Source organism: Microcaecilia unicolor, chromosome 7, assembly GCF_901765095.1.
Source record: "Microcaecilia unicolor chromosome 7, aMicUni1.1, whole genome shotgun sequence".
Classification (NCBI taxonomy): Eukaryota; Metazoa; Chordata; class Amphibia; order Gymnophiona; family Siphonopidae; genus Microcaecilia; species Microcaecilia unicolor.
This window is the reverse complement of record NC_044037.1, coordinates 87,364,046-87,386,286: the sequence shown is the minus strand read 5'-3', so window position 1 is coordinate 87,386,286 and position 22,241 is coordinate 87,364,046. Positions and strand designations below refer to the sequence as shown.

General features: G+C 43.2%; 1 protein-coding gene across 1 annotated transcript in view; it reads right to left on the bottom strand.

Moving 5' to 3' along the window:
• PHKA1 (phosphorylase kinase regulatory subunit alpha 1) overlaps nucleotides 1-22,241 on the bottom strand; it is a 434,625-nt gene that overhangs the window by 403,769 nt on the left and 8,615 nt on the right. The window contains 1 exon segment of the mRNA XM_030210224.1: nucleotides 8,529-8,687. Coding sequence (XP_030066084.1) covers nucleotides 8,529-8,687 — 159 coding nt within the window.

The following is a 22,241-nucleotide window of genomic DNA, read 5'->3' as shown; positions in this document are numbered from 1 at the left end:
TCAGTAGGGACCCTTCGATATTTCTCGTGAGTACCTTATCTAGCTCTGCAAAGAAATCTCCTTGGTTTGTGTTGGGACCATATACATTTATCAAAGTATATACCCTGCCAGCCAGTGCAAAAACAATTAACAAATACCTCCCCCCCTTATCTTTAACCACCTTCTTGACCTCCCAGGGTTTAGACCCGTGGAATGCTATCAGCACTCCTTTACTTTTCGTGTTGTCAATACTGGATGCAAAGTATATAGAGGGATATTGCTTGTGTTTGCACAGATATTCATATCGGGCTTTAAGGTGAGTCTCCTGTACCAAACCTATATCTATTTTGAGCCTCTGCATCTCTCGAAACAGCAATTGCCGTTTCCTAGGCACATTTAGCCCTCGTACATTGAGTAGCATACACTTAATGTCTCCCATTAGTACTTAATGTTTTAGGTGCCATTTTAATCCCCTGCTTACACACTGGTCATCATCCCTCTGCTTCATACCAATTCCATTCCCTCCCATCCCCTTCTCCCACATATATAACCCTCCCCCCTCCCACATCAACCCCAATTTCTTACAGAACACCCCTGTATATACCAGTAAGTGTTTAAATGTGAGGAAGGAACCGCTTTTCTGCTTCCCACGTATCCCTTAAGTAACACATATCTCAAACTACCTTGTGTTCAAGGCTGGAGAGTTGCTTAACATGTGCAGTATCTGAAACCAACATTAACAATATTTGTGATAAAAGTAACAGTCTCACCACCTGAGTTTTAGTTAGTTCATGTAATCTGTGTAGTGGATCGTTGACGTTGTAGCCTTTTCTGGCCTTTTCCTACTCTCTGCCATTTTGGTGGGAGAGAGCGTGGGTTGATCTTTCTGTTCGGGTCTGCCTCTGTCCGGGCTTCTGGCTCCACAGCCTCCGGGCAAATCACTCGTGCCTCAGAAATTGATCTTATTTGGTGTAGTTTCCCATCTTTGTAAAAGACTAGTGCGAAAGGATGTTTCCATCTGTATTGTATTTTAAGGTCTCTCAGGTGTCTGGTGAAGGGCTTCAGTTCTCCTCTGCGTCCAAGAATAGCTGCTGCCAAATCTTGATATATTTCAACAGCATATGAGTCCCACTTAAATTCCTGAGTCTGACGCGCCAATTTCAACACCTTTTCCTTTAGCTTGTAGTTGGAGAAACAAGCAATAATGTCCTTAGGTGTATTATTGCGCCCAGTACCCAGCGCCCTGTGCACTCGGTCTAAATGCACCGATTCCGGTTCCATGACTTCTCCGCTTACCAAAAACAATTCACAAACTACTTTTTGGATTACTTGTTCACAATTTTGATAAGTAGGGGTTTCCGGAATGCCGCGAAATCTCAGATTACTGCGACGGCCCCTATTTTCTAAGTCCTCAAGTTTGTCCAGTAGTTGTTGTTGCTCACCCTGCATCTCCGAAATCTGGTGATCCAGTGCTCCCAGCGTTTCGCTATGGACTTCTACCTGGGACTCTGTATCCTCAAGACGCGAGCCCAACTCCCGTATCTCTCCTCTTAAGTCAGTTCCCAGCGTCGCCACTTCGGCCCGTAGGGCTTTCAAGTCCGCGCTAATATCTTGCAGCCAGGTTTGTATATTCGGAGACTCTCCCCCATCAGATACCTTATCTTTCGGCTGTTCCACCTGATGCTCTGAAAGCTTGGATTTTTCTCCATTTACCAAGTCTCTCGTTTTCCGAACCTCCGCCATTTTGTTTTTAGCCGCTACCGCACCACCGGAGAAGGCAAATCGCGAAAGGTCCGCCGATTTTCGAGCTGCGCTCATATGATGCTATAGCTCTGCTTTTTGGGCACTCCCCTAGCTGTTTTTTGACTCTCCAGCCCCGGTGAACTCCGGTTTATCGCTCGTTTTCTCCGTGGGATCGCGGGAGCTTCACTCTCAAGCGTCCATGCGGTCTGGTGACGTCACTTCCTCCCTCTGCACATAATATCTTATACTGCCAAGAACACTCCTTCACTCCATGTCTAAACATTAATATACAATTATTTGATAAATCCTCAGGAGTGCATGGTTCAGAGTGAGTTATCCTTGAAGGATATAACAGTACACTTAGGGAATCCCAATACAGAGGTTTCAACAAAGGTGAAAGAAAGCCAGGAGTGTTTAAGGGCAGAACAGAGCAAAGGTTGCAAATTATCCCTGTCATCTTCTAAGCAGCTTTTAGTTGCAAGGAAAAAAACACACTTTGAAGTATCTGTATACAAATGCTAGAAGCCTAAAAAAAAATAAGATAGGAGAGTTAGAGTATACAGCACTAAATGAAGAGGTAGATATAATATGCATCTCTGCTGGAAGGAGGACCACCAATGGGACACTGTTACCAGGGTATAAAATTACATTGCAATGATAGGATCAAGTTGGACGGAAGGTTGCGCTGTATGTTAAGGAGGGAATTGAGTCAAACAAAATAAAAATTCTGTATGAAACAAACAGCAATGTGGAATACTTATGGATAGAAATTCCATGTATTAAGAAAAGAATATAGGTGTAGGGCTATACTACCATCCGCCAGGCCAGAACAATCACACAGATGAAGATATGTTAACAAATTTAAAAATCTAGCAAATTTGGCAACAGTATATAGGTGATTTCAACTACCTCAACACTGACTGGTTAAATGCCACATCAGGGCATTGTAAGCTCTCTTGAGCAGGGACTGTCCTTCCCCATGTTTAAACTTGTACAGCGCTGCATAACCCTGGCAGCGCTATAGAAATGCTAAGTAGTAGTAGTAGTGGAGTGCTACGGAGGTAAAATTCCTAGACATAATAAATGACTGCTTCTTGGAGCAACTGGTCCAGGAACTGACACGAGGGGGAGCTAGGAAACAATGATCAGCTGCAACGTTGTGCTACATTACTCCAGCGTTTTTATAAACTTCTCTGAGGACTTGTATTTTCATGATTTGCAGTATGCTATTTGCCATACAACTAAAACTTGCAGGGACTCCTGAGGCAGGCCTCTACGGCCGAAACACGACTCGTGTTGAGTCCACTTGTTCTGAAATAAAGCACCTGATGTGAACATTTTAGTCCACTGGACGTGTCTTTTCTGCATCACTCTTCGTGTCACCCCCGCTGTGTTTGCCTATCTAAACAATGACCATAACATGATCAAATTTGACTCAACTGGAGTGCAGTCACTAAGGAGTGGTGTAGAACAGGTAAATGTAAATCGATTTTTTACTGTTTCAAAAAGTACAAAAACTAGGCGACACTCATGGAAGTTACATGGTACTACTTTTAAAACCAACAAAAGGAAATATTTTTTCACACAACGAAGAGGATTTGGTATCAGGGGTTAGTGTTTCTGGGTTTATAAAAGGTTTGGACAAATTTCTGGAGGAAAAGTCCATAGTCCGTTATTGAGACAGACATGGGAAAAACCACTGCTTGTCCCTAGTATCTGTAGCATGAATCTTGCTGCTATTTGAGATTCTGTCAGGTACTTGTGACCTGAACTGTTGGGAAGCAGGATACCGGGCTAGAAATATGGATATTCTTATGTTTTTATAAAATGTGATACAGGTATATATAAATAGATAGATAGATACACATATATATAATACATACACCTAAATTATTATATAACTGAAGTGATCAATTTAGCTGCAGACATTTAAACAGTAAAGAATGATAGAATTCTCTAAGTTCATGAAGTGAGGAGATAAACAAAAGAAGAATAATCATCTCTAGTGACTCCAGAACACAAAGTTGTTGGACACGTGTTTCATGTCACCAAGCAGGTCTGGGTCAAGTTAGCTAGTATTAAGCTATTTTGAACTATTAGGGCTTCCTATACAAGTGAAAGTGATCTTTAATTGTTGTTCCCAGAAATGTATCTTATTAAATAAATCAGTTCTGTTTTCTGAACTTGCAAAAAAGGAAAACCCTGGCTTGTGTATTTTTCTTCATTACGTTATCTAAATTAGGTCCACTGTGCTCAAAATCTCTAACAAATGGGTTAGGGCACCCAAGCAACTGAAAGAAGATAAAGGGAAAGCCAGAACAGATAAATATATCCCACCACAGAAACAGGCTGAGATACTCTCCCAAATATAAAAAGTTGAAACAGATAAGAAAGTTGCAAGCAGAAACCCATACAGAGGCTTCTGCAAATTGAACTAGTAATTTGACAAATAGCTCCTTTGAAAATAACTATTTTTCTGAACTGCAAGTCACTAAAATATGTTGAAAATACAAAACACATTGAAATGATTATTTCAGCAATTATCCATCCTTAATATGATGACTCTCCAAAAAATGGCATTGGACAGTCAGAGACCTTGAGCCATCTGATTTAGCAGCTACACAGGAAGCAAAAAGAAAATACCTGGAAGAACAAGTGGGGAAAAAAACGTGGAACACAACTCATGGAATTCTTTCCAACAAGTGTATGTGTGGTAGCAAAACATTCTGTCAACAGATGTCAAAGGATGGATGCATTACCTTGCGTCTCTATCCTAACTTGGTAGTACACATAGCATTCTAGTAGCACATTACACTGCTACATCACTAGATGTCACCATGCACAGCAACCACTAAAGAAGCTCTATGGATCAGTTACTAGCAGTAGTGTAGCAAGAAAGCAGATTTTGGGTGGGCCTAAGGGGGAAATGGATGGGCACTAAGGAGTCCTTTTACTAAGGTACGCTGAAAAATGCCCTGCGCTAGTGTAGGCGCGTGTTTTCAGCATGCCTGCAAAAAAGGCCCTTTTTTTGTTTTAACTGAAAATGGACATGCCTGTGATGATTTAAAATTCTTTGTCTTTAGAACCTTTAAGAAAGGATGGCGTGGTGGTGATGGCGTGGTGGTGATTTAGATCAAATACTGTTGAGAGCTGAACAACGTATTATTTATCAATTAGATTCAGTGTTTCCAAAAGGGTTAAATAAGGATTTAGAATTAGTTCATTTTCTGTGACTATTATTCATCTGATCACCCTGATTCTGACATGCAGTTTTTCAGTTCTTTTTATTTTCACTTTTTATTCTCACTTCTTTCCCGTTTTTATTTTGTCTGTGGGTTTTATCATTATCATTTATTTTTACATATTATTTTTACCAACATTGTTGATAGTATATCAGATTGCCATATTTATTTTTTATGATCGTTATATTATATTGGATATCCCCATATATTATTTTTATATACACTATCATTAATAATTACAATATTTTTTGCATTTCATCATTCTTATTTTTATCTTTATACTTCGACTATTTTTCACCCTGCTAGGTTGTTTAAACCTCATCTTTTTTATATATCTATAGATTCTCATGTAGACGCTTGTCTTAGCTTGCTTTCATTGTGTGATTGTCGCCCTTTGCCTTCACGCTTGGTATGTGTTCCTCTAGCGACCTTTAGGACCCAGTTAACCATGATTTTTGCTCCATTGAGCTTTGCATATGAGACTAATTGTTTTGGACGGTTGGCGACGTCATCAATTATTTTGAATGGATGGCCAAGTCAGAATTGGGACATCCTGCTTATGATATCCATCTCATAGCGATTTTTGAACAGGAACTACTTTGAAAATATGTAAACATCCAAAATGAATAGCCATTTTACAAACATCCAAATTATGAATGGCAAAAATCCAGGGACAAGGACATCCACCTGACAGCATTTTTACAGAATGGCTACATAAATTTCATTGCAGAACAGAGGGGCAACCTAGTGGTCAGTGCAGTGGACTTTAAACCGGGGCACTCAGGTTCATATCCCCCTACCAGGGGCGTAGCTACAGGTGGGCCCAGGCCCACCCAATTTCAGCCCAGGCCTGCCCACCCAAGCGCCACACAACTGCAGCAGCAGCGAGCGCAGCAGCTTAACCTGACAGAGAGACGGCACCGCGGCGCTCTGACAGCTATCTGTCCTCTCTGAGTCTCCACAGGCTCCGATTTCAGGCCCGCCCACCACTCAAGCGCACACAGCCTAGCGTACGTTGCGTCGCGGTCGCGGGCACCCGCGTTCAGGGCTCCGATGATCAATCAGATTCAGCCCAGCCCACCTACCTTCAGGCTTAGAGGCAGAGAGTGCGTCGCCCTTGTGGTTATCCACACAGATTCCGTCCTCCTACGCGGTAGCGGACCCGGACGTGGCTGTGCGCGGCGGCGTGATCTCAGTCTCGCTCTCGCTCCGCTTGGCTCCTCCTCCGCTCGCTCGTGACGTGGTCTGAGGGAAGGCAGGCTAAAAAGAATAGGTGCACATGGCCACATGCACACATGAACGCATGCAGGGTTGTGCGAGCCTCAGCCTGGCCCTGCCTGCCCTCCCTGGAAAGGTGGTGGTCTTCCAGACTTCGAATTGAGAAGAACAGAAGAGATCATTCGAGAATCGGATCCTGTCTCGGCCCCAGGCCCAGGTAACTTTACTGCCAGTGCCAAGCAGCAGCAGCTGCCAGCCCAGCAGCAGGTAATAAAATTGTAACTGCTTTTTTTTTTTTTTACACATCATAATTTTATCATCATGTAATTTTTGTTTAAATTAAGCTAGCTGGGGCCTGGTGGGCACTATTAAAAATTATTGTTGTGGAATTTCTGGGTGGGGGGTAAGCACTTCACTGCCTAGGGCAAAAAATGTATATATGTAATTAAAATATACCTTTTTTTGCCCTGCAGTGAAGAGCCCACCCCCACCCAGAAGCCCACCACCATGACCTGCCAGCATTTTAATCACTCTTTTGTTATCAAAATGATGTCTGTGGTCTGGTAGTGGGCTTCTGGATGGGAGGGGGGGGGGGTAGACATTTCACTGCCAGTGCGTGCCTAGGGCAATGAGGAGCCCATCCCCACCCAAAAATTCCCCAACAATAAATTTTAATAGTGCCAAGCTAGCTTAATTCAGTGGTTTATGTTGATGCAGGGCAGCTGTTGGGCAGAATACTTAGAAATCCATCATCAAGTGCATTTCTAAGGCATTATTATGTAGTATCCCAAGAAATACTACTCATGTCTCTCTCTATATATCTATCTATATATCTATATCTATATATATCTATATCTATATCTATATATATATAGTGCCCACCCATATTAGCTCTGGGCCAACCCAAAATGTCAGGTCTGGCTACGCCACTGCCCCCTACAACTCTTATTTTAAATGCTGACCCCTCAAGAACAGGGAAATACCTAGTGTATACCACCTCAATAGTCTTCAAACTTGAAGGTGTCATAAATGTTTAGATACAGTAAGTATGTGTGTTTCTGGAGGACTCACAATTTAAAGAAAGAAAAAAAAAAGAGCTGAAGTGGGAATTGAACCTGGGTCCTCTGGTTTATAGACCACTGCAATGACCATTAGGATGCTCCTCAGACCCGTTTTCTGCTATGTTCAGAATGCACATAATACCTGATGCTGTCATAGCGCCTGGTATTCCTTTCTTGTTTCACTTTCAGAGTAGAGAGGGGAACAGCAACCACTGGAGGGGTCATGCCTTAATCCCTCCAGTGGTCAGTCGCTCACAGCACCTTTTTATATCCTGGACATGAATGACACAGGTCTAAATAAAAACATCCTTTTTAGACTTAGACATTTCTTCCCATTCAATTATCGTTTTTGACTGACCTAATTTTGGGCCTTCCCTAGTTCCACCCAAAACATGCCCACAACACAGCCCCTTGCTATTTGGATGAACTGCAGTGTAAGACATCCAAATTTTGCTGGTCTAAGATCGCTATTTGGACATTTTTTTGCCATTTTGACATGTCCATATGCTTTGAAAATGAGTCCCAAAGGGTTTTATTTTGTTTTTCAAGAAATTAGCCATAGAAGCAAAAGATCCAGGAGCTCATATGTATCCCCAATTAATTTTCTCATAAAACAGTTATTAACACACACATTTTTTGCCAGTTTGAGTTCCATTGTTTATCAATAGGCCCCATTAATCAATGAAGATCATTTACTACCACCATAAATTAATGCACATTGACATATTACTGTAATTTAACAGGATATAAGCATGATGGTTATTTAAAAGGAGTTTATGGAACTATCTGATGAGCTCGCAAGTACTCAAGTTTCTAAATATTTAGTTACAGATGCTATATCTGAGCTCTCATAAGTGTGTTGTTGGGACAATTTCCAGCAGGCATAAAGATACCCTTAAAGATTCAGCCTCAGATGAGGCTTCTTTTCTAGTCCTTACACAGAGAGCCTAATATTTCTTTTCTTTTTTGGGGGGTGGGGGGGAGAGGAGAAACCTAAAGAAAGGGGAGCTATGTGTTCATCAGAGCACCTCTGCCAACTAATAGTCATCTGTATGCTCACAGTTTGTAGTTTCAAAGTCTACTCTCTGAATAAAAACTACACTCAAGGCTGGCCTGGTGATTCAATAGCATGCACTGCTATACAGAAGGCCCCAGTCCTGCCTGACTTTACTCAAAGGACCAGAGAGTGCGTCTCACAAATATTTGCAGTCCCTCAGTCACTTTCACCCATGCAGTCCTCTCTTAAGCTCCTAACCATGAAGGCCCAAAATATAGATTTTCTTACCTGTTCCAGTTCATACGCTTTAGCTTTATCCTCATCACGGTCTGCATTTTTGCGGTATGCCAGCCCCAGTGCCCACACTGCAAGGATGCTGTAAACATTGTCTCGTACCCAGGCATCTCTCTGATCAGAGCTGGCTGGCAATAAGCCTGTTACTGGATTCTGTTTTACAGAGAAAAAAAATACAGTTAGTGAAAAAGAAGCATAGACAGTAAGAATGAGAAGCAATCCTAGAGAATAGAACCTGGTAAAGATGAATTAAGAACATAACTGGAAAAAAGTTTTTCTGTAGCACTTCCTATCACCCTGTGCAAGCCACCTTGCCACTCTCTTTCATAACATTAAAAGAAAACAAGTACCTGGTTTCTTTTCCTTGTTTCCCTTCCTAATTTCCTAATTAGTGTATATGCCTATTATTTCCTGAGACTGTTGCATCAGACAGCGAGGACATAAACAGTTGCAGACTGAGACATGAAGTAGCAAAGTAGCATAGATAAAGATTTTTAAATTGCTCCTGGCCTCACTCTCTAGGGATGTAATGCATCCTGTACTCCCACCTCTTATCTCCCCTCAGTCCTTTCATTCATTTTCACTCTTTTTCCTTACTCGCTTCCTCTCCCCACTCCCCCCAACCTGAGCTCTGCTTAGAAATGAAAATGCTCATCCTCCTCTCCAGAGCCTTAATTAAGGCTGAAGACACTTTTGCTCATGTTCCCACCCTCACTCCCAAGCCATAATTGGGGCTGAAGCCGTTTCTGCCATTTCTCTCGCTTTCAAGTCCACCAGACAAGAAAATGCACTTGTACTATGCAAGACAAGGCATGTGGTTTTTTTTTAAACTCTAGATACCAAGTACAAATAGCAAATATAAATGGAGCTAATATTGAAAAGGATTTCCACAGGTAAACATGTTTATGCATGGAAAATGTGAAATTTAGTCTGGCTGTACCATCCTGAACTACTGGTTCAAACAGATGGGGGAGATCGCCATGGGAAAAAAAAAAGAAGAAACAGTGCAGACAGACACCGAATGCTCTCAGGAGGAAAGATATGGGTCCTCACAAGACAGAACCTGAAGCTCTGACACCCACCAGGCCAACAAAATCACCATCAGGAACACAGTTTTCTGAGCGAGATCCTTAATCAAAGCCCGACCTCAAGAGCTCAAAGGGGGCTCTCAAGAGAAAATGCTACAAATTCAAATTCCAGAAGGGAAGAGACGGATGGACAGGAGGATGCAAGTGAGCAACCCCCTTCAAAACACAAGCAATGTTCCCATGAGTGGATAGGGAAAGCCCCAGGGTTTTACCCCAGAAACAGGACAGGGCCATCAGCTGAATCTTAAGGGAGTTCAATGACAACTCCTGATCGAACATCTGCAGAAACCCAAGGGCCTCAGGAATCTGTGCCTTCCAAGGAGAAAGGGAAGGATAACTGCACCAGCTTTCAAAGGCCTACAAAACCAGCACATAAGCCAGGGAAGTGGAAAGCTTGCAGGCCTTGAGTAAAATGTTAATCACAGAGGGTGACAAACCTTTCCTTGCTAACCACCACCTCTCAAGGGCCAAACCATAAACCAGAATGGATCCAGATCCTCCATTTCTACTGGATCCGCTTGAGCATGCCACAACCTCTAGGAAGAGAAACCGATTGTCCACCAACAGACAAACTAGATCCAGATACCATAGTCTCTATGGTCAATTTGGTTCAACCAGAAGGATCAGAAAAGGATGCCATGCTAACCTGCGCAGTACCCAGTCTAGCCATGAGATCAAAGACTAGATGTCCCCACCGGTCCAGGAGGATCTGAAAGCCCACTGGCCCCAGCTCCCACTCCTCCAGATCCAGCAGAGATTAACTCAGACTGCCTGAATGTTGTCCTTGCCAGCCATGTGGACTGCTAACAAAGCAGACGTGAGAAACTCTCCTGGCTGTACCGCTGCAATGACGGAGCGCAGGGTTTCCATGCAAAAGTGTCGTACTCTTAGGGCCTCATTGACTCTTCGCAAGTCGAGTATCGGTCTGAAAGACCTGCCTTTTCAAGGCACAACAAAATAAATGGAATAGCGGCTGCAGCCACGTTCGGCGGGAGGCACCAGGATCACCACTCCGAGGTGCAGCAAGACTTGCAAGGTCTCCTCTACCACCGCCCATTTTATGGCAGTGCCGCATCGGGACTCCACAAACACGTCTCTCACCGGGGCACCGAATTCCAATTGGTAACTTTCTCTGATCAAGTCCAGGACCCAATGATCCAAGGTAATCTTGGTCCACTCCTCTAGAAAGAGGGAAAGCCGTCCTCCTACTGCAGAAATCAAGGAGTGGACCGGCGTCCCATCATTCTGGATGACGCCCCTGAACTACAGGCTGAGACCTGGCCGCTGCGGAGCGTTTGTCTGAGAGAAAAGAGTTCCTCTGCTGAAAACGGGCACGTTGAGAAAACCCAGCAGAGCGCCCCGGGCGATACCTACGAGCTTCACGGAAGCGAGGTCTAGAGGAGGAGGGAAACACAGAACCCTTGGAAGAAGGCCTCGGTCTATCCTCAGGTAACCGCTGGGGCTTAGAGTCCCCTAGGTCTTTAACAATCCTCTCCAAATAACAGGAGGCCCTGAAAGGGTACTCTCACCAGCCTTTGCTTAGAGGCCATGTCAGCCGCCCAATGCTGTAGCCAAAGAAGGCGGCGAGCAGAAACCGCCACAGACATCTGTTTCGCCGAAGCTCTGACCAGATCATAAATGGAGTCATCCAAAAATGACAGGGCCGACTCCATCCGCGGGGCAACCTCAGAGAGGGACCCCGCACCATCCGTGGGTTGTTCCACCGCCTGTTGTAAGCAGGAAAGATATGCCCGGGCTGCATAGGAACTGCAAATAGACGCCCTCAAGGCAAGGCCCACAATTTCAAAGGACCGCTTCAGCGCGGATTCCAGCCGCTGGTCCTGCACGTCTTTCAAAACAACCCCTCCCTCTACTGGGAGAGTGGTCTTTTTAGTCACCACCATGACCAACGCATCCACTTTAGGCATCCCCAAAGGAGTCAAGTGCTCCTCACTCAGAGGGTAAAGCTGACCCATAGCCCTGGCCACTTTCAAAGGCCCATCGGGATCAGACATTGAGCTGAAATAAGCTCTTGGATGGAGTCATGCACAGGAAAGGCCCGAGTAGGCTTCTTAGTACTCGCCATCCTAAGATTAACAGAGGAGGCCTCGCCTTCAGCAGGATCATCAATCGAGAGGACCTGCAAGGCGTCAGTAATGAGAGCTGGCAGCTCGTCGTGGTGGGAAATCCGAACTGCATTGGGATCATCCAAATCCAGTGGCAAACAGGCACCCTCCTCTGGATCATCTGTCCCTGAGGGCCTGCCAGATCCCTCAGACTCCCCACAGCCCAACCACGGGGGGGGGGGGGGGGGGGGGGGGGGAGATATGTGCCACTTTCAGACGGGGAATTTACCCCTCTATGTTTAGCGTGTTTCCAACGCTCGGGGGAGGAAACAACATCTGAAGCCATCCCCGGGGCATCAACACCCGGAGCAAACCCAGAATGCAACGCGTCAGACACCTGCGGCAGAGCTCTTTTCAGCATGAAGGCTTTATGCATTAAAAGCACAAACTCAGGGGAGAAAAACTCACCCTGACCCTCCGCCTCCGAATTAGGAGAAACGGATGTTGGAGCTCCTCTGGAAGCCTCTAAACGAGGCGCCCCCCCCTACACTCAGACTCCTCCACAACCGCGAGGGTCGAGACATGCGGCGCTTCCAAAATGGCGCCCGCTGCCAGCTCCATCGAGCGGGAAGAATCATCGCTCGCCATGCTTGTACTAGCGCGAGTGTCTAAGGAGCACATTTTGCACAGCCCCGCTGCTAATTTGCGCTTACCACAACAGGAGCAGCGCTTAACTCTCTCAGCAGCCATCGCCTGACTGGACGGAAATATAGCAATAAAATGGAGGCTTCGCGCCAAAACTTACCCCGTTCGGAACGGCATCCGCGGGACCTCCCCGGAGGAGCTGGGCACCACTCTCACCTCAGAAGACAGAGTCAACGAGCTCCGGTCAAGCTGCACAGAACCAGAATCTCTGGAAAAAGCCTCAGAAAGAGTGATGCTGTACATGCACACCCTTTTTCTTTAACACTGTGAGGAAAAGTTGGAGGCAGGCAGCAACAGAGGGACTCCGGGAGGAATGGGTAAGGCAGGGAAAGGGCGAACCTATATGCCTTTAAAGTGGGCACCACCAGCCATAACACCCCTGCTCAACTGGCCAAGCACAGGAGCCACCCCAGGCAGAAATCCAGGAAATGATCAAGCTACGTCCACACCTGCTGGGAGATAGAGAAATACTGAATGCAGTTGGGGCTAGCCGTCCAAGGGTCACTGTGGTTCTTCAGTGTTCTCTATCTCCACCTGCTGGTAGGCGGATACAACCCATCAGTTAATGGATTCATCTGCTGCTGATGACAAGGAAGTAGCCCTTAAATCGCAGGGGCATACTGAGAGCCCTTCTGATGCAGTTCAGGAAACTGAAGAGGACAGGCCTCTCCCCATGTACTTAACCAGCTTCTCCAACGATCAAGTGCAGCCAGAGCCATTACCTGCTCCATTCTTGACATTAGATATGGGCTGGTCAAGCAACTCAAAACCTCCATGCTTGTATTCTTTTTTTGGGGGGAGTGATAATTTGTGATGAGTTCAGTATTCCCAATTTTTTCAAAATTTGGCTCCCATGACTAGTTAAAATTATAGTATAACTCATACCTCCAACTACTGGGTGGACAGGGGGCAGGTGAGAAGTTGATTGGATGGGGAGTACATAGGTGAGTGGGATGATTTAGATAGTTGGGGCCATAAGCGGTGGGGCTTAGTGGGTAGAAGAGTTTAAGAGGCAGGGGACATATTACAAGGGGGAAAGTGGGCAAAATAGGAAGTGGTTAGAGAGAGTGGGTTGGTCTCCCATTTTTGGGCTCCCAGACTCTCGTCTCCTGTGTGTAAGAGTCTCCAAATTGAGAATACCATGATCAGAGGTCCCTAACTGGGGATTCCAGGTTTGTTGGTGAATGATTTTTTTTTTTAACTAGAAAGTGAATGGAAGTTAAAACCTGGGACAGAAGTAAAGTTTCAGTGGTAAAATGGAAGTAAAAATGTGTGCTAATTTTTAGCACAGTCTGCTGCACTGGAACTGCAGCGCCTTTGAATAGAAAGTGCATTAAAACTGGGCTCATCTTTTTACTTTGTGCTTAAGATAGCGCACATAAATCTAAAACCTTTCCTGCAATTAGAAAATCTGTGCTAATGCTAAAGAGTACCACTGCATTAACTATAGTGCAGTTTATTACATCAGTCTATCGTGAGGAAGCACACCTGAAAAATGTAAAGAAGCCTCTGAGATCTATGTAATTAAATATTCTTTTAAGATTACGGAAAAGGCAAAGGGGAAGTCAAAACCAGACAGATTTGTCCATGGTTCCCACCTGTGTAATAAATTTGGATTGATTTTTTACTATAACCAAGGAAATATAATACCTTTAATCTTTAGTCATAATCTGACTTTGACAATCAACATATATAAAATAAACCCAGCATTACTGAGTAACACTACAAGCCTAATCAAATTTCTGGGGTTGAATGGCTAGAGCCATCATTAATTTACTTATTTCTGGCTGGAAACAAAAAGCAACAACATTCAAGGCCCAGGAAAAGGCACAGAGCAAAGAACGCATCATGTATAAGCAAGGACATTCTGTGGGCTTTGCAGTCCTCATCACAGTCATGTAAATAGACACCTCTGCATTTCTATAGAATTGCTATTTAAATCTCCTCCCACTTAACAAGACAAGATGTACCACTCTCTGTGCACTTAATTGACCTTCTCTCAATTACTTTATAACTGCATAAGTGTTTTTCTATCCAGAAGTAATGTTTGCAAAATAGCAAGTTTAACTGGATACTCACAAAAAATTCCAAAAGAACATTTTCATGTGTCTTGCAAATTACAACAGTACACATAACTGAACTTGTGTCTTACAAAATCTCAGCCATCTTATAAAGTTAGCTTTAAGCTACATTTTTTATGTTTACACTAATACCTTGTAGGAATTCTTTGCTTGGAAAAGGCAGCAAGCACTGTTTTTGAGGTTAGCTACATTGATTACAATTTCCTTTGTTTCATAGCTTGTGTCATTTTTTGGTTTAGTGATTATTGAATTTATGTTCCCTGATTTATAATGATTTGCTGAAAAGATGATCAAACTGTACCATATGACCTGTACATTTTTTTAGGACAATGTGTCTGCTTTAATATGAACACAGTAAAACAGAAGATAAATATAAAAGATTTTCTCCATACAAAGCTGGGCTCTCCAAACTTGGTACTCCAGGACCACAACCTATTAGGGCTTCCACAAGGAATATGAATGAGCAACCCAACACTTCCATTTCAGCACATATATATCTAAGCACATGGCAAACTGACACCTTCTTAGCAAAAATCCTGAAAGAAATTATGTCCTTTAAGAAGAATTTCATGAAGGTTTGTTTTTACATATTTACTTCTAGCAATTGAATTGTAGTAACACAGTAGATGATGGCAGATAAAGACCTGTATCGTCCATCCAGTCTGCCCAACAAGATAAGCTCATAGCAAAACATAAGATGTGATTATATATATATATATATATATATATATATATATATATATATATATATATATATGTATATATATATGTATGTATAAAATACTTTATCTTGATTTCTCCTTGCCATTTTCAGGGCACAGCCCGTACAAATCTGCCCAGCACTGGCCTTGCTCTCGAACTACTGAAGCCGTCATCGAAGCCCCACTGCAGCCAATCCAAATCTGTCCAGCCACGATCAGAGCATTGAGCGCAGAAGTCTGCCCGGCACTGGCTTTGCTTCCCAATTACTGGAGTTGCCATCTAAGCACCACTAAGTTTGTTTGGTTCCATTCTTTCCATATAGGATACCTTTGTGTTTATCCCACACACTTTTAAATTCCATTACAGCTTTCATCTCCACCTCCTCCTGCAGGAAGGCATTCCAGGTATCTACTACCCTCGCCATGAAAAAGTACTTCCTGATGTTATTCCTGAGTTCCCCCCCCCACCACCACCACCACCACCACCACAATTTATGTCCTCCTACCGCCTTCTCAAATATTTGAATGTCTGTATCATATTTCCTCTGTCTTTCCTTTCCTCCAAGGTATACATCTTCAGGTCATAAAGTTCTTATACCATTTTCGTCACTTTTTTCTGAACTGCTTCAAGTCTTTTTACATCCTTACCAAGATACGGCCTCCGAAACTGAACACAATACTCCAAGTGGGGCCTCACCAATGACTTGTAAAGGGGCATCAACACCTCCTTTCTTCTGCTGGTTATACCCCTCTCTATGCAGCCTAGTATCCTCCTGGCCATGGACACTGCCTTCTCCCAGACATCATCACCCCAAGCTCCTTTCTCCTGAACTGTGCTTATTAATCTCTTGCCTCCTTTCTTCCTTTATTTTGCCTCCTAGCTTCCTTTATTTTAGCTAATTCATTTTTAAATTTTAAGGGATCAAAATACATTTTAATTGTATAAACAGATGTCTTATGTCAGTTAACCGGACCCATGGGCACTGTGTGTATGTATTTATTTATCTATTTATTTACTGCCTTTTTGAAGGAATTCACTCAAGGCAGTGTACAATAAGAATAAATCAAACATGAGCAACAGACAATTACAGCAGTAAAAATATTCAATATTTGTGAATTAGTGTACAAGAAAAACTTACCAGGCAGGTCTGTAGCTCTGAAAAGCAGTAAATAACAGCAGATAGAGACCAGCATGGCCTATCCAGTCTGTCCAGAAAGGTGGTTAGGGCTGTACCTGCCACTCCATGCAAGTTGCCCTTCCATCACTTTTTATAAAGCACGAAACTCATTTAAAACTTTTGCTTTGAGTGGAAATGCTCTATACTTTTACTCCATTCTCTTGCCAGATAAGGATCCTGTGTTTATCCCATGCCTTTTTGAATTCTATCACTGTTCTTGTCCCCACTACCTTCTGAAGATGAGTATTCCATGCATCTACTACCCTTTCCATGATAAACAGTTTCCTGATGTTGCTTTTAAAATGTCCCTCCTTGCAGTCTCCTAAATTGTATGCAAGCTTTGCAGGCATATTTTCTGACTTGTGTGGGTAGTGTTGCCCAGTGCTGACTTCTGGAGAAGGGTGCATGACAAGATCTGAGCAATTCTCGGGAAGACTTCTACTTTTGGACTACTTTTTTTGTCTATTAGGGTATAGAAGGGATGCAGTGTTATGAAGAGCAGATCGGGGGCTTGCAGTGCATCTAATACATGCTGCCCAGCATACCATTGCCACGTTTTGGAAAGCAGACCTGTCCCTCCTCCACCAGTTTTTCCAGGTGCTGGAAATTGCCATGATCAAGAAACTGTCTTATACCTTTAAAGGACAAATTGATATATATGATGCTGTGTGACACAAGTACTGTGCATACCAGGAGAATTGCATTTAGTGCTTAGCTTGGCCATGTTGGGGGATACATGAGCTTACCAAATAGACTCGCATGTTTTTCTCCTGTATTTCTTGGCAGTTTGTATTGTTACTTGCCAAGTGTGTTGCCTATCTTGTTAAGTAGTTATTTTTTTGAAAAAGGCATCCTTCCCCATTGACCAACAACAGAGGAATGAAGGTAAGGAATGGGGTTAAGTGCTCATTCAGATCTCCAGGGGATAGAGGGAGTAGTCATACTACTATTTAGCATTTTTATAGCGCTACAAAGCGTACGCAGCACTGCACAAACATAGAAGAAAGACAGTCCCCGCTCAAAGAGCTTACAAAACTCTGAACAGCCAATTTCATACAAATTTCATGCATGTGATAATAGGAGATGCCTGGAGTTGCACTTTTTATATTATGTATATAGCAATTTTCCTCACCTGTAACAGATGTTTTCCACAGAGAGAAAAACTGATAAGGCACACATGCAGGCAATCATCCTCCAACAAAACCAAGACTAAACTGTTCTCCCACAGCTCAGAACTTCAGTGTAAAGTTCTGAGTATGTGCGAACCTTCTTGTGCACAACAGTCTCCTCAGCTTCTCAGTTTGATAGATGTTTGATTACTGTTGCTCACAATCCTGGTTGAAGAAAGACTACTATGTTCTTTTTATTTTTAATCAGAAGTCTTTATTGAATTTTGCAAAGTGATACAAAACAAAGAAAATACAATGAGGGTAAACAAGAGATACAGAGCAATACAACACACCTAATCAGACTCCCTAGTTTTTAATAACTTTTACCCCAAAACAAAATCTGAAGAAAAAAAAATAAAAACCCAACTCCCCACCACCACCAAAAAAAAATCAAAATGGGAAGGAGAAGACCACAAGGTTCAGTGTGCCATTAACCCAAATAAGTCAATGAAAAAAGTGAAAAACTCACCCTAGGAAAGTTGGATTATGCATCTTACCCCAGATGCGCTTCCACTTGCTAACAGTCTTGCACCTTTCAGCTGTCAACTTTTTCATTCTGTATACATGGTACAGCTTACTTCTCCAAATAGAGAGAAATGGAAACCTTTGATCTTTCCATGCAGCAGCCAGTGTTAATTTTGCTGCATGCAAGAAATGACGAACCAGGCCTGGGATAGATCTATTAAACAAAAAGATGCCAGGGTCCCATGGGATCTTCAGTCCTACGATCCAAAGAATTTGAAAGCGTATACTTTTCTAGAATGCCACAGCCTTCAGGCAAGTCCACCAGATGTGGCCAATGGTACCAATGGCACCACACCTCCGCCAACAAGAGGGATTTGTATTAGGATACCAGTGGCTAATGTGCTCTGGAGTTAAATAGCATATATAAAGAATCCTAACATTGTTTTCTTTAACACTGGAAGCAATAGCAATAACAGCTAAGGACTGCTCCACAGAATCCAAGTCTGACAGATCATAGGTCACAAACATTGAGATAATTATTGCCACATTGTTTGCAACCACCATTTGAATATTAAGTAACACTTGTATTAAATATTGTGGTTGAGTCCTATTGAGTAGTGAAAGGATCACAGGTCACCCCAAGCTCCAACTTCCATATATGTCTATAAGTCAGGTCTGGAGACCAAAGATCTCTAAGGTAAACAGAATGCACCCAACAGGAATTTGGTGAAGCTAAAGTCCTCACAAGCATCTCTAAAAATGTATAGTCATCCATCAAGTGTGTCATAATTTCTTCGCTGACAAAAAATATATGAGTTGCAGATAGGCATACTGATGAGACTGTGAGAGATCAAAGTCAATAGCTAATATAGAAAAGAGGATCAAGGTATCATCTTAGATTGACTCCAATGAGCCAAACCATGTTGATGTAACATCCCATAAGGCAATGGCCCCAACACTGGAGGGAACAATGGATTATGACAAATGGGAGTTTAAAGAAAGCTGAAAGTCAGGAAACAAACTCATTTTATCCCAAATACGAAAAGTATGAGAGATGGTAGGGGAGATATCCTCAGGGAATTGTTCTATTATGTACCCAAAGTTTATAGTCATGGCTCTGAAACCATTCTACAGCAGCCTGATAGCAATTCCACAAATCCAGCACCCCTAATCCCCCACACTTGGGATCCCTAAACAGGATCTTCCTTGAAAGGCTTTATGTAATACCAAATCAAAAAACACCAACTGGCTCAACATCTAAGGTCTGCAACCGGGTGAGTCTGCAGATCCCAATCCCCATTGTGAAGGCCCTGAACACCATTTCAAAAAAATTATAGGTCACCCTGACTATTGGTATTTTCCAAAGATCCTATCTAGCTACTAGCTGATAAAGTTCATTGGCCTTCTCCCAAGGAAGAGCGTCCATGAACTCTGCCACACTACACACAACATTCCACAAGTGTATGCTCATTAAGAGCCAATAAGTTATGTGGGAGGTAAGCATAGAATTCTGAAAAACTTTCTTCCCAAATGAATTCAAGGTCCTCACCTCTCTTCCCCAGGAATATCAAGCATTTTCATACTTTTAGTCCTTTTGAGAGTGGAGTCAATCACCATGGGAGAGTGAGAAAGCTGAAGCTTATCGAATCCCAAAGCATTCTAGACTCTATACATAGAATCACCCATCTGTACAGAGAGCAGGAGTACCCACTTTCAACTATACTTGCATCAAGATTCTGTGCATGGCAACCATTACAAATTCCTTTGGAGGTCACCAAACTGGAGGATATCCAACCTCTATGCCTTGGCTCATCCTTGGTCTCCAACTCAAATGAGTCTAACTTGGCCATCTCCCTTACAAAATCAAAGAATGAGAGCTACTCGGTGGGAGATTTTCACTTCTCATGGTAGCGAGGGGTGTGAGGGACCCCTCCTCTGAGAAGACCTCTGGTGCTTCCTCAGAAACCCAGAAGTGCTCAGAATCCAACTTAAAGATTTACCGTCCTGGACATATTAAGTATCTGCCTGCCTCAAACAACTGACCTTAGGGTCAGGCCTGTGCCTAGGGAGTTGGGCACCAGGGATCACCAGTACACTGGGGAAGCTTCCTCCCCCAAAGAGCTGGAGATCGACACCGGCGCAGGATGCAATAACCCTGATATCTCTCAAGGCTTTGGTGTCAATACTCCATCTGAAGGCAGGCCATGGGCCTTCACGACCTCTGATGCCTCTCCTTGACATCTACAAATAGAATTTACAATAATAGAAATCATGATCAGGTCCAAGGCACTGCAGGCAACAATTAAGAGAGACTATGATGCACCAGGTACACTTTTTAAAGCCACCAGGAGCTATGTACTGGGAAATGTCTGAAAAAAAACAACCGCAGCAAAATCAAACAGCTCAATCTTCAAAAAATACATTCTACTACTACTACTAATCATTTCTAAAGCGCTACTAGACGTACGCAGCGCTGTACACTTGAACATGAAGATATAGTCCCTGCTCGACAGAGCTTACAATCTAATTAGGACAGACAAACAGGACAAACAAGGGATAAGGGAATATTACAGTGAGGATGATAAAATAAGGGTTCTGAACAAGTGAATAAGGGTTAGGAGTTAAAAGCAGCATCAAAAAGGTGGGCTTTTAGCATAGATTTGAAGACAGCCAGAGATGGAGCTTGACGTACTGGCTCAGGAAGTCAATTCCAGGCATATGTTGCAGCAGGATAAAAGGAATGGAGTCTGGAGTTAGCAGTGGAGAAGAAGGGTGCAAATAAGAGAGATTTACCCAGTGAACGGAGTTCCCGGGGAGGAATGTAGGGAGAGATGAGAGTGGAGATGAGGAGCTGCAGAATGAATGCACGCATAGGTCAATAAGAGGAGTTTGAACTGTATGCGGAAAAGGATAGGAAGCCAGTGAAGTGACTTGAGGAGAGGGCTAATATGAGCATAACGACCCTGGCGGAATATTAGTCGTGCAGCAGAATTTTGAACAGATTGAAGAGGAGAGAGATGGCTAAGAGGGAGACCTCTGAGAAGCAAGTTGCAATAGTCTAAGCAAGAGGTGATAACAGTGTGGATGAGGGTTCTGGTAGTGTGCTCAGAAAGGAAAGGGCAAATTTTGCTGATATTATAGAGAAAGAAACGACAGGTTTTAGCAGTCTGTTGAATATGTGCAGAGAAGGAGAAGGAGGAGTCGAAGATGACCCCAAGGTTAAGAGCTGATGAGACAGGAAGGATGAGAGAGTTATCTACAGAAATAGAGAATGGGGGAGGAGGAGAGGTTGGTTTAGGGGAAAAGATGAAAAACTCAGTCTGGTCATGTTTAGCTTCAGATGGCGCTGAGACATCCAGGCAGCAATGTCAGACAGGCAGGCTGATACTTTGGCCTGTATTTCTGCTGAGATTTCTGGTGTGGAGAGGTAGATCTGGGAGTCATCAGCGTAAAGATGATACTGAAAACCATGGGACAAGATCAGAGTACCAAGGGAAGAAGTATAGATGGAGAAAAGAAGAGGTCCCTGGACAGATCCCTGAGGTACACCAACTGACAGTGGGATAGAAGTAGAGGAGGATCCACTAGAGTATACACTAAAGGTACGCTGGGAGAGATAAGAAGAAAACCAGGAAAGAACAAAACCCTGAAATCCAAGTGAGGACAGCGTATCAAGGAGTAGGCTGTGATCAACTGTGTCAAAAGCAGCAGATAGATCGAGAAGGATGAGGATAGAATAGAGACCTTTGGATCTGGCCAGGAACAGATCATTGGAGACTTTAGCAAGCGCTGTTTCAGCTGAATGAAGGGGGCGAAAGCCAGATTGAGGAGGATCAAGAATAGTTTGAGATGAAAGAAAGTCAAGGCAATGGCGATGAATAGCACGTTCAAGTATCTTGGATAAGAAAGGGAGAAGGGAGATGGGGCGATAGTTGGAAGGACAGGTAGGGTCCAATGAAGGCCTGGTAGGTCGCAGAAAATAAAGGAAACTTTAAAAGTGCCAAAAAAGGCACATATAGTGCTGCACACTACATGCCATCTACCACGTATGTTAACTGGGCAGCTATGCAGAAAAAAAACAGAGATAAAGAACACAATAGCCATTTATTTGGATTTATTTACCGCCTTTTTGAAGGAATTCACTCAAGGCAGTGTACAGCAAGAATAACATAGGCAATAGACAAGTACAGCAGTAAAAATATGCAAACAATACAAAGTATAGCATAGTATGCTACATTGCAATAGCAAGACAAT